Source organism: Talpa occidentalis, unplaced genomic scaffold (assembly GCF_014898055.3).
Source record: "Talpa occidentalis isolate TD23 unplaced genomic scaffold, MPIMG_talOcc4v2.1 talOcc4.11, whole genome shotgun sequence".
In the NCBI taxonomy this organism is placed as follows: Eukaryota; Metazoa; Chordata; class Mammalia; order Eulipotyphla; family Talpidae; genus Talpa; species Talpa occidentalis.
Genome location: NW_023601104.1, coordinates 37,782,524 through 37,798,165, shown reverse-complemented (window position 1 = coordinate 37,798,165; position 15,642 = coordinate 37,782,524). Strand labels below are relative to the sequence as shown.

The following is a 15,642-nucleotide window of genomic DNA, read 5'->3' as shown; positions in this document are numbered from 1 at the left end:
GAAAATGCTGAATCCCCCAAAAGCAGGATGCTCAAATGTTGAATGCCAAACACCGAATCCTGGGATCCTATATATTTCTTATCAGAGTCTCCACCCCTGAACGCCATGCTTTTTAGCATTGTCCCTGGAGCTGTCTATCCTCACCAGCAGCCCCCTCCAGAAGGCACCCCTTAGAACAGTCTTTGGCTTCAGCCACAGGTTGATATTACATTTCCTAATTTTAGACTTTATTACAAAGTTATGGTCTTAGCAGGGCATGGGTATTAAAATCGCCACACAGACCACAATGAACTAAAAATGAATTAAAAACTTAAATGTATGAACCCAAACTATGAAACTACTGTGGGAAACTCCTTAAGATAGATCTTGGTAATAATTTTTTGGATTATCCTCATCTGAAATAAACAAATGACACACTAAAACACAATCTTTGAGGGCCTCCTTTAGTGGCTCAGCGGTTGAGCGCCGATCTGCAAAGGTGCCCACAGCCTCTGCAGCACCAGTTTGATCCCTGGCCACCAGTGAGGGTCCCACATGGTGCACAGACCTCTCCTGCTGCACCCCCTGCTCCCCTCAGCAGTGTATTTTGTCAGTCTGCCTGTTCTGTTCCGGGCTCTGGCTCTGGTGAATTCTCTCACCCTCCCAGGCTTCTGACTGTACCCAGTGCTTGTATAAATAAATAAATAAATCTTAAAACACAATCTTTGAATAAAAAGATGACTTCAATAGGTCTATGTCATTTAATCAGTATTTGTTCACAGTGAGATGAATTAAGTACCTTTTCCTAGATAATCCAGGGATTCCCTTTGTCCTCAAATAGTTTCCTAGATTTTATTTTATCCAAATGTTGTATCTTTTATATACTTACTACTTTGTAACTTTCTTCCTTTATGAATTGTCAGGTCATTCTATCTTTTGCTTTGTACTAGCTCTATTTGCATTACTAGAGTAGATAAAAGTGTATGTCTGTTATTAATTTATATTCTGTTAAGATTTATGTTAATATTTTCATATTTAGTATATTTGAATTCAGAAATTATATTTTAGGTCTTCTTTTGAATTAAATGATCTTATTGTGTCCTTAACTATGTGTCTTTGTATTAACAGTTTCTTGGTGAATTGTCTTATTTTTTCAAATTTGCTGCCAATATTTTTTTTTTCTTTTTGAGGTCAGTGTGGTTTGTAATGTTGTTTTAGAGGTACAAGAGCTCTCCCTTCAGGTGCTTTTTCCACAGCACACCCACCACCAAGACACCATGTCCTGCAGCACAATCTGTTGTGCTCTCCCCTGACTTTGTTTTCTGCTCTCCCTCTTCCCCTCTGGAAGCTTCAGTTCTATAGTTAGATTTCACGGATTTTTTTTATTTGAATTTTTTTTTGGTTTTTATTTATTTATTTATCATTTTATATATTTTGTACATCATTCTTCATTTGTATACAATGTATTCTTTATCATCTCAGGTATAGTCATTGTGAAATTCCCACCACCAATTCACCTGTGTACATCAGAAGGATACAAACACCATATAACCATATATAACTTATATGTGGAATATACAGAAACAAAGGATAAAAAAAACACCTAGTTAAATGTTTTTTTAAAATCCTTTATTTTGTTTCTCTATATTCCACATATAAGTGGGACCATATGGTGTTTGTCTGTATCCTTCTGACTTACTAAGTTTAGCATAATCCCCACCAGTTCGATTCATGTTGTCATGAATGGCAAGAATTTATCTATTTTTTCCAAAATAGCTGGATGGTACTTTTTTGTGTATACATCACGACTTCATGATCCATTCATATGTTTTTGGGAACTTATGTTTTTTGGTTGCTATCCTCTTTTTCTTCTGGGAGAAAGGGTTTTTGCACAATCTCTTCATCTCCATTTCTATTTCCATCTTATGTCCCTTCTATTCTGTTGGTAGTTCATGTGTTCTTATCCTTCTTCTTAGCCTCAATCTTCTAAATTCATTCATGTTTGCTGCCTTTAATTATTTTTTGTACCTTTGAACACACAAAAAGCCTCAGCTGTGTTTCTATTTCTGTTCTACAAGAGTTTTTCAGGAATATTTGGACTTTTTTTTTTTTTTAAGATTTATTTATACAAGAGCTGGGGTAGAGGCCAGAAGCACATGGAGGTGAGAGGATTCACCAGAGACAGAGCAGGGACCAGCAGAACAGGCAGACGGACCGAAAATACTGCTGAGGGGAACAGCAGTGAGACAGGAGAGGTCTGCTGTGCCATGTGGGTAACTCCCTGGCCAGCCGGGGATTGAACCCATGCGGCAGAGGCCACAGACAGCTTCACAGCCCTGTGCTCAACCAGCTGCGCAACCAGGGAGGCCCCAATTTTTGGACACTTTAAATTTAAAATTAGAAAATATTTTTTCTCTCTTCAGTACATATTCCCAGGGGTCATATCATAAAAAAGTGTATAAACAATAACGTGATAAATTTTTATTTTTTTGAAGAAAATATACAGCTAGTTTCTGTCTCCCAGAGACTCCTCTGAGACTATTTCCATTCCCTTGACCTGATGATCTCACTCCGAGAATCCCAGAACTACAATGCAGCACTTGGTACAATTTCTGATACAACTAATTGGTCTCTCAAAATCCAGTGTTTTATATAATTACTTGTCCTAAGGGTGGGTGGGTGGAAGGATGTAGGCAATGCTTGTGGATGGGGAAAATTTAGGGTGTGGAAATTCTCTGGCTCCCTGACAATGCTGCCATAAGATCTTTTGCTAGAATAGGTAGGTGGTGGTGGTAAAGAGGGGTGGAAGGGTCCGGGTACTATATTCTTCCTCATGAAGAATATCCTTCTTGGTTTCCATAATAACTGAGAGAAAGGATATAACAGATGTTTGGAACGATACTGTACAGAAAGGAAGAGTTGGGCAATTTTTAGATAAAAGGCACATGAAAAAAAGAAGTTCATTTTAAGTGGGAATCTGCATTTGATTATCAAGCTATGGGAAAGAGATAGAATTGTACCATAAGCTTACAATTACTGTCCCTGATTTTAAGATGTCTGATAAGTAATAAATTTTCTCTACAGGTCACTTCATTTTTGCCTTCGCTTGCTGTACCACTCAGGATGAAATTTGGTCAAACAATTTCACTGTGACCCATAACTCTGATTACTTCCATAGGCCATTGTATTTATTATGACAAACAAATATGCAAGTATAAAATTCTAAGTGTTCAGTTCCTGGGTATTTCTGACTGGAGAAACAAAAATATTCCGGCTAACTTTTATCCAAGTTCATGTTACACATCTTCAACACCATCTCAGTTATTGGAAATTTACCTTTTAACTCTGTATAGATTTCTGGCACCCTCCAACATTTCTACACATAGCACATTGCCTTGTTTTCCTACCTTTTGTCCTCTAAACCTCTTTTATATATAATAGAAATTATTTGTCATTTCCGATTTTGCTTTCTCTACTTCTTCACTGTTGTTATCTACCTATAATCTTGACTTCCTCTCTGCTGTTTGATTTTAGCTGCTTTCTGTCAGAGAGCAATGAGATCAGCTGTAACCTGTATCTTTTCCTTAGTTGTCCTTTTTGATCACTCTGTAGCATATGAAAGTAACAACTGTTTCTCACATCTTCTTTTCTCCCTTGTTTCTTGCTGCTATGCACAGAAACAGAATTTTTTAAAGGGAGACTATATGTAAAAATGGTAGTAATAGTAATAAAATGATGATGAAAAGTTGGCATTTGTCCTTTTTGGCCATGGATGGTCCCGCCACTAATTTTCTTTTTTTCTCTTTATATGTTATCCTTTAAGCAAGTGTTCCCTTCTGTGACTTCAAATTTTGGATGACTTCCAAATTTTTGTTTTGATCTGGAATCTTTCTTGTGTATTGATTATTACACCTGTTTAGGAATATATTGTCCACTTACTTTGCTGCATCTTTTATGGACAAGAGAACCTTGGTGAGTTTTGCTTCTTTTCCATTCTTCTCAGCAACTGACTCTCCCTCTTTCCCTTAGGTTGTAACAATAATAGTGTTTAATTAAATCCTTTACTGTGAATGCTCGGGTAAGTTAATTTATGTTTGTGTTAAATGTTTATATGTGTAAGATGGATTATTCTCCTGAGTGAACTGGAATTCTTTTTTCCCACAACTTTATTGAGATATAATTACTTGTAATATTGTGGAATTTTAAGGTATACATTAATTTTGAATTCATGTTTTGTGTCATGAAGAAATAGCCGTACTTGCATGCTGTTGTCAAAACAGCACTGGATCTGGAATCAGAAGGCCTGATTAAGTTACTCTCTTTTGTGGTCTGTTATTAACTGCTGTGGATCTTTGATTCCTCATTTACAAAATAAAATCATCTTATTATTGGACATATCCACAAAACAGGTAATTTTAAAGAAGACATATATGAAAGTACTTAGTAATATGGGCAATATGCAGTTTTCCAGATTTAAACTCGGTCATTAAGTATTTCAGATTACTAAAATATCACTAAGTCCATTTCCTAATACTTAGTAGAATATGGTGGAAATATGGTGGAAAACCCTATATTTTCTTCTTGACTTCAAGAATGGCATGGGGTATGACTATTATATCATGAGGCCTGGAAGGTAGTAATTATGGGATTTCCTACAACGCTGGTTGCTTTTGGGTATTGCTCCTTTCTGTACTTTCCTTTCAGTTCCAAGTCTAAGGCTTCTTGTGCATCAATGTTGTTTACTTTATGAGCTCTTTTTTTTTTCAGTTTCACTTTTTGATAGCATATTTTAGTACTGTGTACATTTGAGGGCTTGTGACAGAGGGATTGGACCACCAGAGATGGAAATATATCTTCTGTGTAGTAAGAATTTATTCCCTGGAAAGGGGGTGATTACTAGAAAGATTCATGTAATTGCCCAGATAGGGTTAGGGAACACTCCACCTGGCATTGGGTCCAGATACTAGAGACGTTTGAAGCAGAGAAACAGAAAAGGGATAGGAGTACTTAAGGGAGTTGAAGGGATAAGAGCATGTCAATTGTTATGTGACAACTATGACTTTAGTTTGCAGTTTTTCATCATTGGCAAACTCTAAAAACTTGGGGCTCCTATAGTCATAAGCAAGATTCACTAACCTCAGAGACTGGGTAAACTAGACAGATAAATTGAATTAGTTTCCTGATTTTCTTGATTTCCCACAACAATTCCTGTTCCCTTCTTTGCACATCTTGACCATATCCTGCTTGCTAACTACCCTGGAGTTATTCCTACTTATTCTTTGGCAGGTCCATGTAAATATTCTGTGCCATCAATATCTATTATATTCTGACCTTGGTCCTGTCATTTATTTGAATTACTTCTAAACTCTTTAGCAGGTGCACTTGTCCTCACCTATAGTCTGGACTTTGTGTAATTTGTGTATGTGGTTGTAGTTAATGGTGCAAGAATGTCTACAAGAGACACAATATGTGCCTGAGATTAGATAAAGTTAAGAGGTGAGATAAACCGAATGACTGGAGAATTATTCTATGAAAAATCCAAAATAGAATCAGTGAGTTCTGGGACATACCATCTCTACCTCTCGTTTTCTTGAGTTGCACTATTTTACTTCCACCCCAGTCCTTGTCTGTACTCCTACTGTGTTTTCTTTTCTGATTTTTTTTATTGAAAGAACATCGATTTACAATATTTTGTATGACTCTGAGTCTAATATGCTTTCATAATTCCTTCATTCTCTTGCTATAGATGAATAGTCATAGAGGTCATGGTGATAGAGGTATTGTACGTGGATATGATTCAGTTGCTTTTGGTGATAATAAAGACATTACTTTTTAGTAGTGATAGAAAGGAATTGAGGGGATTGTAGTATACACAGTGTGAATACCCTTAAGTAATTTATGACTTGTAAATACTACATTATTAACTTGCTTATATCATTTTTTTAATTTTCTTTTTTCTGGAAACAATACAGCTGATAAATCAATGGATGGAGCGAATCACTCTAGGGTGTCAGAGTTTGTATTCCTGGGAATCACCAATTCCTGGGAGATCCAACTTCTCCTCTTTGTGTTCTCCTCCATGCTTTATGTGGCAAGCATGATGGGAAACTCCCTCATTATGCTCACTGTGACTTCTGACCCTTACTTACACTCCCCCATGTACTTTCTTTTGGCCAACCTCTCCTTCATTGACCTGGGAGCCTGCTCTGTAGCTTCTCCCAAGATGATTTATGACCTTTTCAGAAAACATAAAGTCATCTCCTTTAGTGGCTGCATTACTCAAATATTCTTCATCCACCTCATTGGTAGTATGGAGATGGTACTACTCATCGCCATGGCCTTTGACAGATATGTGGCCATATGTAAGCCCCTCCACTACCTGACCATCATGAGCCCACGGATGTGCATCTTCTTTGTAGTGGCTGCCTGGACCATCGGCCTTATCCACTCCATTGCTCAGTTGGCTTTTGTGGTAGAGTTACCTTTCTGTGGTCCCAATGTGCTGGACAGCTTCTACTGTGACCTTCCTCGGCTCATCAAACTTGCCTGCACAGAAACCTACCGACTAGAGTTTATGGTCACAGCCAACAGTGGGTTTATATCTCTGGGATCATTCTTCATATTGATTGTCTCCTACGTTTTTATCCTGGTTACTGTTCAAAAACGCTCTTCAGGGGGCTCTTCCAAGGCCTTCTCCACTTTGTCAACTCACGTCATGGTGGTGATTTTGTTCTTTGGTCCTTGCATCTTTGTTTATACATGGCCATATCCCACATCACACCTGGACAAGTTCCTTGCTCTTTTTGATGCAGTTCTCACTCCTTTTTTAAATTCAGTCATCTATACAATAAGGAACAAAGATATGAGGGTGTCAATGAGGAAAGTGTGCCGTAAATTCATTATTTATAGAAGGATTTCTTAAATGACAGAAGTCACATGAAGTTTCTTTACTGACTTAGAATATCCTTAAATTTCTATTATTTTAATATCAGGAGTTCCAAAGTACGTTACCATATTAGGTGTTCTGGATTAAAATAACATGACTCTTTTAAAAATGTTAACTGAAGAATTGTGACTGCCTATCATGAAAGGAATCATGTGGTGTGGTGAAGAGTATCTTCTGTAGAGGAAATATTGCTTTTCTCTCAGAGACTTTAATATAATTAATTAATCATGACCTGGAATTTGAAAATTGAATTTCTGTGCTCTCAGAGTGTTTTATTTGAGAAAATGCTAACTTACTCTGTCAGTTAACCCCAGATAGAAATATATACATCAAAATTTATTAATTTGGCACAGAATTTCATAAGTCCTTCATCTTGCATTTAGGCCTAACTCTTTCACTGTAGTGAAATATCAGGGATGTCCCATGAGGGAATGACTCAGAGCAAAGGTTGGCAAAATTGCTCAATATTTAATCATAAAATGTTTATATGAGATTTTGATACTTAATGCCTTTATATCTAATAGGATATGCTTGATATCACAACCAGGAAAAATAAAATTCTAAACCAGATATATTTTGTATGGACAATGCTGGCAAGTTACCTTGGTTTCTCATAGCATTTTTTAGGTTTAATAAATCCTATGTTCTTTTTTTAATAATAGGAATGTTTAATTTTCTTTTACACTATGAATATACAATATTTCCCATAAAATTATGCAACAACATGTAAATGTTGATATATTTCACACGTAATATAGAATTTCTAAATTATATAAACGCCTATGTTCTTAAAGCTACTTTCTTTCTTCCATTTGTATCTAGCCACATTCTTCCTTTTCCATCTGCTGACATGATTCTTTCTGTACCATTTTCATGACTTAAATTGCTGAAAATGAAATTCTAGTTTGGGATGTGTTTTGTATATTATATGTTGCATTGTAAAGGAATTAGAGATTTGTATAAAAATATTCAGAATTTTCAATTCATACCCATTGCAAGAAAGAACAACCAAGTCTCATTCTCATGTGGCGGTGTGGAGCAAGTGGCTCTGAACCATTTGCATCCTAATACTTCATACATCTAGTCAGTCTATCATTATTTTTGTTGTCTCATATCTTTTCCTTATTTACTTCTTACTTATGTTATTGGAGAATTTGTCTTTTCTTTTGCTTTTCAGTGTCCTTGTATCATTCACATATGCATTCATTCATTTTGTGAGTCATTTGTTGGATATTTGGAGTATAAGTACATATATATTTACTAGGTAGAGCTTTATCACAGTATCCCTAGATTTTGTCTGAAAGTGGTAGCATTTTTAAATTCGAAATTTCACAGCCTTTTCTCCTATATCCATTAAATAAAGTTCAGTTCCTCTAGCAGGGATTGCCTGATTGCTCATTGTTTATATGTGATGATTTAGAAAACTGCCTATTCTTCCCTATCATTTCTTGTTTTGCATTTTTGTCAAGACTACATTTGTGAGAAGATAGATTCCCAAGTTGCACAATGAGTGAAGATTTTCTCTATCATTAAATGTAACTTTTTTCGAAAAGCTCATTGTCTTTTCTCTAAAGACATCACTGCTGCTAGGACTTCTACTCTATTATCTGCCCCAGATAGGACTCTTTCTCCATGCAAATATATCTTTCTCTTGCAGTAATCAATTGGTGTTATAGAAGATGACTTTAGGTACCATCTCTCTGGTCTCTTGTTTGGCCAACGGTGGGGCTTGTGAACCAAATCCTAACCAGAGATGAATGATATAGGTAGGAGTCTATGACTAAAGTAGACCAATCTGAGTTTCCTCAGGATGTTGCACTTGAGCTCACATTTGGAGCAGACATATAGAAACTGTTCACAGTCATATTTCCTTTTGTCAGAAATGAAATCTAGGATAATGAGAAACATATGTGAGAAAAAGACACAGGATTTAAAGGCAGGAGCTTAGTTGCATTAAATTCTGAGTTCCTGTTTTGAGCATTCAGCTTCATTCTTCCCTCTACTGTCTAGTTACAAGCTGAAGTAATAAACACATTCATCCACTTGCCTAAGTTTATTCAAGTTGTGGTTCTGTAGTTGCATATTATGCAATTTTATTTATTTTTATTTTTTTAAGATTTGTTTATACAAGAAATGGGATACAGTCAGAGGTGCAGGAGGGTGAGAGGATTCACCAGAGACAGAGTGGGAGCAGAACAGGCAGACGGACCAAAGACACTGCTGAGGGGAGCAGCAGGCGAGGCAGGAGAGTTCTGCCATGCCATCTGGGTTTCTCCCTGGCTGGCTGGGAATCGAACCCGCCCTGCAGAGGCTGTGGACAGCTTCACAGTGCAGCGCTCAACCCACTGCGCCACCGGGGAAGGTCCAATATTATGCAATTTTAAAATAAAAATTTTAAGGGCCTCCCTGATGGTGCAAGGGATTAAGCACAGCACTGAGGCTATCCGTAGCCTCTGCAGCATGAGTTCGATCCCTAGCCATCCAGGGAGTTAACCCATATGGCGCAGCAGACCTCTCCTGTCCAGCCTGCTGCTCCCCTCAGCAGCGTATTTCCATCAGTCTGCCAGTTCTGTTCCCTGCTCTGTCTGTGGTACACCTTCTCACCACCTGCACCTCTGGCCTGTACCCCAGAACTCGTATGCATAAATAAAATATAGCTTTAAAAAAATAAGATTTTAAAACATTTGTGGAACATGATGATAAGTTTCTTCATCCTAAGAAAATTTCAAACCTCTTATTTCTTCTCATCCACAGCTTCTCTGGTTGGCTACCCTGGGAAAACCAGAACCACACTTGATAATTCCCGAGGCCAAGTGCTCTCAGTCTGGCAATCCCAGATCGGCAGCATTACCTGGTCACTTCCCTCTGGGGCTGCAATTAGCTTCTATGTTTATTGAGACACCGTTTGATACAGATATTTTTGTGTGTTTGTGTTGATTCTCAGTAGGTTCTGCCTGATATTTTTGGGTCCATATCTGAATATTTGATGATGGTAATCTTGGAAGAGTGGATGGTTGAGGGTTTGAAATTTTAAGAATATCAGAGCGCAAGATTTTCTTTGTTCTTAGGAGGAGACTGCTTGGTGATTGTCTCAGGTCAGATCCACTCTGCTACCACAGCCTATTAACTGGGAGTGTTCTCTTTTTTGTTCCTTCCTTGCAGCTTTTCATCACACTGACAATGAATCCTCATCATGGAGCATTTATGCATCTATCCTAAGTCTTTGCTCTGTTTTTTATTAAAAATGAGCATTCATCATAAATTAGAACCTGAGGTTAGCTAAAGCTAGTTTCAACTTTCTCACCACATTTTCCACACTTCTCTTAAACAATTTTTGTTCTCCGGCAATGTGTATTCTTCAACATCCCAGAGTTCCTTGAACTTACATGCCATTTCTCATAGTGTGTTAGCTGTTTGAAGTGATTCCTGAAATGCTGCCTTCATATATTGTTATTTTCTCTGAATAAAAATTCTGCTTAGTCAGACATTTTCCACCTTGTCTCCTCTAATCATGAGAGATGCAGTTTGTTTCTTCCACTTATCCCAGGCACTGCTAAGCCTATGGTATTCGTATTCCTATGCCTTTGGCCATTGACTGAAAATGTCAGCTAGGCATTGTTTATTTTTATGCCACTAACACAGGATAGTCAGTATAAAATTTTAGTTAGTAAAATTAATAAGAATGCATGAAAGAATAGGAAAAACTGAATTAGGATACATTGGTCTGAGTTGCTACTTATCCATACCTGATTTCTTGGCATGTATAAACTGTCTTTGTCATTTTCCTTGTGTAGTCGCTACAGTTATGGCTAAAGAATGCTAAGTGGATATTGAAAATATATCCTTGTTTCCTGAGAGATACGTATTTGTTGTTGTACTTTCTAGTCAAAGGTATACAAATTTTTATTTAGATAGACACAGGCTTTAGAATTTCTATGAACACCGACCCCCTCATGCAGCTGTAATGGCCTGTGTGGTGGTTGAAAAGCTTCAAAATAGTTGTGAGAATTTATTGATGACTTTGGCTGTAGGGAAAGGAAGGTTCGGTAAATGGCATGATCTGCCTTATTATTTGTCAGAACACAAACTTACCATAAAACAGGCCCTGAGCAATGTTTCCACTTAGGAAAAATAGGTCTATGGGAAATATTTCTAATGAAGGCTGTTATGTGCTGATCACTAACTGGTAATGAAAAGCTAACTTTATCAGCTTCTCTTAATTCCCTCAAAGTAATGGGTTCAGAAGTAAAGAGGTTTTTTTTTTTTTTTTTTTTTTTTTTTAACATGGAACTCAGCACTGGGACATAGAGTTAATTGTCCATACTGTCTGTCAGGTACAACTTTATGTGCTCCCATAATGTGAGTGGTAGCTGCATTAGGTGTGTGTTACATCCACCATATCACCTAGTCTCCCCACAGCCTGCAAGGGCCATGGTGTTATCTCATTTACAGTTAGGGAAACCGAGGCTCACAGTAATTAAGTAACTTTCCCATGCACCTATAGCAAGCGAGTATTGGATTCTGGAATGCAGAATTGATAGACTGTAGAAACAGAGCTAGCAGTGATAATTTGGATGATTCATGTTTGCATTGTTTTATGAAAAGAAAACTTTCATTTTTTATCCATATGATAATTCATGAAATTCTGTGATTCTGGCTGAGCAGGTACTGAAAGAGTTAGCTTTTTCAATTGTTTGATTAGATGTCTTAACTGGATCTTCCTATTTAATATCTACCACACTTAAAGTATCTGTGCGCTTCCCATCTGTCTTTGCCTGTGGTCTTTTCTTTATGTCTCCATTGTATTATCTTGTGCACATCTCATCTAATTTACCATTTCCTTGCATATTTGTCTCTTTTAATGTTTTCTTTGTACTTTTGCTCTTCCCTATTGACATGTATTTCTCAGATTATTGCCTAGCTTCTTGAAATTATGTGGAGTATTGGGTGAATTTAAGTGCGTATTGAGAGAACATCTCCCCCTCTCCCCAAAGAAGAGGAGACGCCTCTAGATAGAAACTATTGGTTATGGTTACTGTTAATTTTGAGATGAGAAATACTCTCTACCTGTGCAATTTCTTTGAAAGATAATGGAATGAGGGGAGCATCAGATTCAAGGTTCCTGGAATGTGGAGCTGTTATCAACCAGCCTCTCATTCTGGAAATATTTACTTGCTTTTATGCCTAATTATCAACTCTGGGTAATAATTGAATGAAATCTCTAAAGCGTTAGGGTGAATAGCAAATGACTTTATTGTTTATGGTCAAGATTTTTAACACCTCGCATTTAAAAGTAGAGATCACAATGCCCATACAAAAGGGAAACCTGGTGCGTTATCTTTTTCCTGAATGTGATGCCAGGTATGCCTTAGTGGAGATAAGGCCATTAAGTATGCATGTCTGATGTAATTAAACATTTATATGATTAAGTATTTGAGTAATCCAGCTAACTCCTGCTGTTCTGATTCCCTCCTATGATTAATATTGACATCATCACTTGATTTTCCCTAAAGTGAAAGAATCATGCCTATGTGGAAAACCAAGCAACTGCCTGATATTTTGTGACCAATTAAAATTTTATGATTGCATTTCCATATGATATCAATCTATTTATATTCAATTATCAGTCCCCACACTGAGACTAAAAACTCAATTTTTGAAGTCCACATCATGATTAATTAGTCCAAGTAATGTCTCCTGGGAGACAAGTAACATTTCTGCTTCAGAAAGTATATTTCATCATACCACAAGCTTCCTCTGATCATAGGCAGTCACAAAATTTCTCAGTTAACATTTTTAAAACAGTCATGTTATTTTAATCCAGTACACCTAATACAGTAAGATACTTAGGAACTCCTGATATTAAAGTAATAGAAATTTAATGATATTCTGTTAGTAAAGAAACTTCATATGACTTCTGTCATTTAAGAAATCCTTCTGTAAATAATAAATTGACGGCACACTTTCCTCATTGACACCCTCATGTCTATGTTCCTCAGTGTATAGATGACTGAATTTAAAAAAGGAGTGAGAAGTGCATCAAAAAGAGCAAGGAACTTATCAAGGTGTGATGTAGGATGAGGCCATGTATAAACAAAGATGCAAGGACCAAAAAACAAAATCACCACCATGACATGAGTTGACAAAGTGGAGAAGGCTTTGGATGAGCCACCTGAAGAGCGTTTTTGAACAGTAACCAGGATAAAAATGTAGGAGATAATCAATATGAAGAAAGATCCCAGAGATATAAACCCACTGTTGGCTGTGACCATGAACTCTAGTCTGTAGGTGTCTGTGCAGGCAAGTTTGATGAGCCAAGAAAGGTCACAGTAAAAGCTATCTAGCTCATTGGGACCACAGAAGGGTAAATTTACCACAAAAGCCAACTGAGCAATGGAGTGGATAAGGCCAATTGTCCATGCAGTCACTAAAAAGAAGATGCACATTCTTGGGTTCATGATGGTCAGGTAGTGGAGGGGCTTACATATGGCCACATATCTGTCAAAGGCCATGGCAAAGAGTAGCACCATCTCCACACCACCAGTGAGGTGGATGAAGAATATTTGAGTAATACAACCACTAAAGGAGATGACTTTATGTTTTCTGAAAAGATCATAAATCATCTTAGGAGAAGTGACAGAAGAAACCCCCATGTCAATGAAGGAGAGGATGGCCAACTGAAAGTACAAGGGGGAGTGTAAGTGATGGTCAGAAGTCACAGTGATAATAATGAGGGAGTTTCCCATCAAGCTTGCCACATAAAGTATGGAGGAGAACACAAAGAGGAGAAGTTGGATCTCCCAGGAATTGGTGAGTCCCAAGAACACAAATTCCGACACTGTGGAGTGATTTGTTCCATCCATTGATTTATCAGCTGGCATGTTTCCAAAATAATGAAAAAGAAACTAAAATAAAAATGTTAATAATCTTTTACATTATAATGATTAATTATTCAAAAATATCCACATTGTGAAGACTGTACATTTCCTCAATTCCTTCTGAGGGTCCTAGAATCACTAAAGGCGTTTATTTGTTATCCTCTAGGTCAGGTTAGTCATATTCAAATGCAATATCCATATCACCACATTCTCTAGGACTATTCGGCTATTCAACTGTAATAAGAAGATGAAACAAATATGGGAAGATAGTAGAATCTGATTCATATACAGTGTTATAAACCAATAAGATAGGTTTGGGTGTTATAAACCAATGTTATAAACCAATGTTATAAACCAGTGTTATAAACCAATAAGATAGGTATGTGCAGATAGGATTGGGATGGAGGTGAAATAGTGCAATATAAAGAAAAAATTACCAAGTGGAGAAGGTATTTCCCAGAACTCACCCATTCCATTTTTGAATTGTTCATGAAACAATTCTCCAGTCATTTTAGTTATCTCATGTCTACTTTTACATCATCTCAGGCACATAGTGTGTCTCTTGAGGTCACTCATGCATCATTAACTACAATCGTACAAAGTCAGGGTACAGAGTACAGGTGAGCAGAAGAGAACTTGGTAAAGGGCTTAGAAGTAGTCCAAGGATAGGACAAGAACAAAGCAAGGGTGGAATAGATATTGATGGCACAGGGTATTTGCAATGATTCCCACATAAAAATGAGTGATAATCACTTATAGGATGGTTAGCAACCAGGACATTGTCAAGAGGTGCAAACTAGGGAACAGGGTATTGTTTGGGGAAGTAAAAAAAAAATAAAGAAACCAAATTACTTAATTTGTCCAGATTCTTCCCAATCTCAAGCATTTGTGAATTTTTGTTTTTAACTATTGGAAACCTAAGTTATTGGCTGATGATATACAAACAAAAGGCCACATTGTTCATATGGTGACCACATGCATCTTTCTAGTTTTTACCCATTTTTTGCATGGAATACCCTGTTACCACACAGAAGATATAGTCCATGTAGTCCAAACATGCCTGTGTCTCAAGTCCTCCCACAGTGCTAACTATGCTGCTAAAAGATGAAGTTGAAAAAAGAGGAGGGTGGAACATAAATGCAAGAGGGCTGCTAAACTAAATGTACAGGAATGCACAGAATGCCTTAGACCTAGAACTGAAAGGAAAGGACACAAAGGAGCAATAGTTCTAATAGCAGCCAACATAGAAGGAAATTTCCTTAGTTTCTATCTTCCAACCTTCATGGCATAATTGGTAGTTGTATTTCATGCCATTCTTAAAATCAAAGAAGAAAAGGTAAGCTTTTTTTTTTACCATATTTTAGAAGTATCTGTAATAATAATAGACTTTTAGAACTAGAAAACTATATAGCACCAGTATCTCCCATATTACTAAGTACTTTCATATTTTTCTTCTTTATAATTACCTGTTTGGTGGATATACCCCATAATAAGATGCTTTTCATTTGTAAATGAGGAGGCTAAGTTCCACAGAAGTTTAATAACAGACCCAAAAACAGAATTACTTGTCTTAGAACAAAAATCAGGCCTTCTGATTCCAAATTCAGTGTTGTTTTGACAACATAATGCAAGTATAGCTATCGTTCATGATACAAAACAATTATCTGAATAGGAACTTTAAACATGCATTCCAAAATAATATACACCTTAAACTTACCCAATGTTATGTATCAATTATATCTCAATAAAGCTGGGGAAAAAAGAATTCCACTTTACTCAGGTGAATGTACATTTACATTTAACGTAGTCAAACATGAACTGACTCAGGATTTCATAGTA

At 36.9% G+C, this 15,642-nt stretch overlaps 2 protein-coding genes across 2 annotated transcripts; one reads left to right on the top strand and one right to left on the bottom strand.

Moving 5' to 3' along the window:
* Nucleotides 1-5,925: 5,925 nt before the first annotated feature.
* LOC119238841 (olfactory receptor 4F3/4F16/4F29-like) lies at nt 5,926-6,901 on the top strand. Its single transcript, XM_037502914.2, has one exon. It carries the CDS (start codon nt 5,963-5,965, stop codon nt 6,899-6,901), a length of 939 nt encoding a protein of 312 aa, XP_037358811.1. The 5' UTR covers nt 5,926-5,962.
* Nucleotides 6,902-12,849: 5,948 nt separating this feature from the next.
* LOC119238840 (olfactory receptor 4F3/4F16/4F29-like) lies at nt 12,850-13,788 on the bottom strand. Its single transcript, XM_037502912.1, has one exon. It carries the CDS (start codon nt 13,786-13,788, stop codon nt 12,850-12,852), a length of 939 nt encoding a protein of 312 aa, XP_037358809.1.
* Between the last annotated feature and the right edge of the window lie 1,854 nt (nt 13,789-15,642).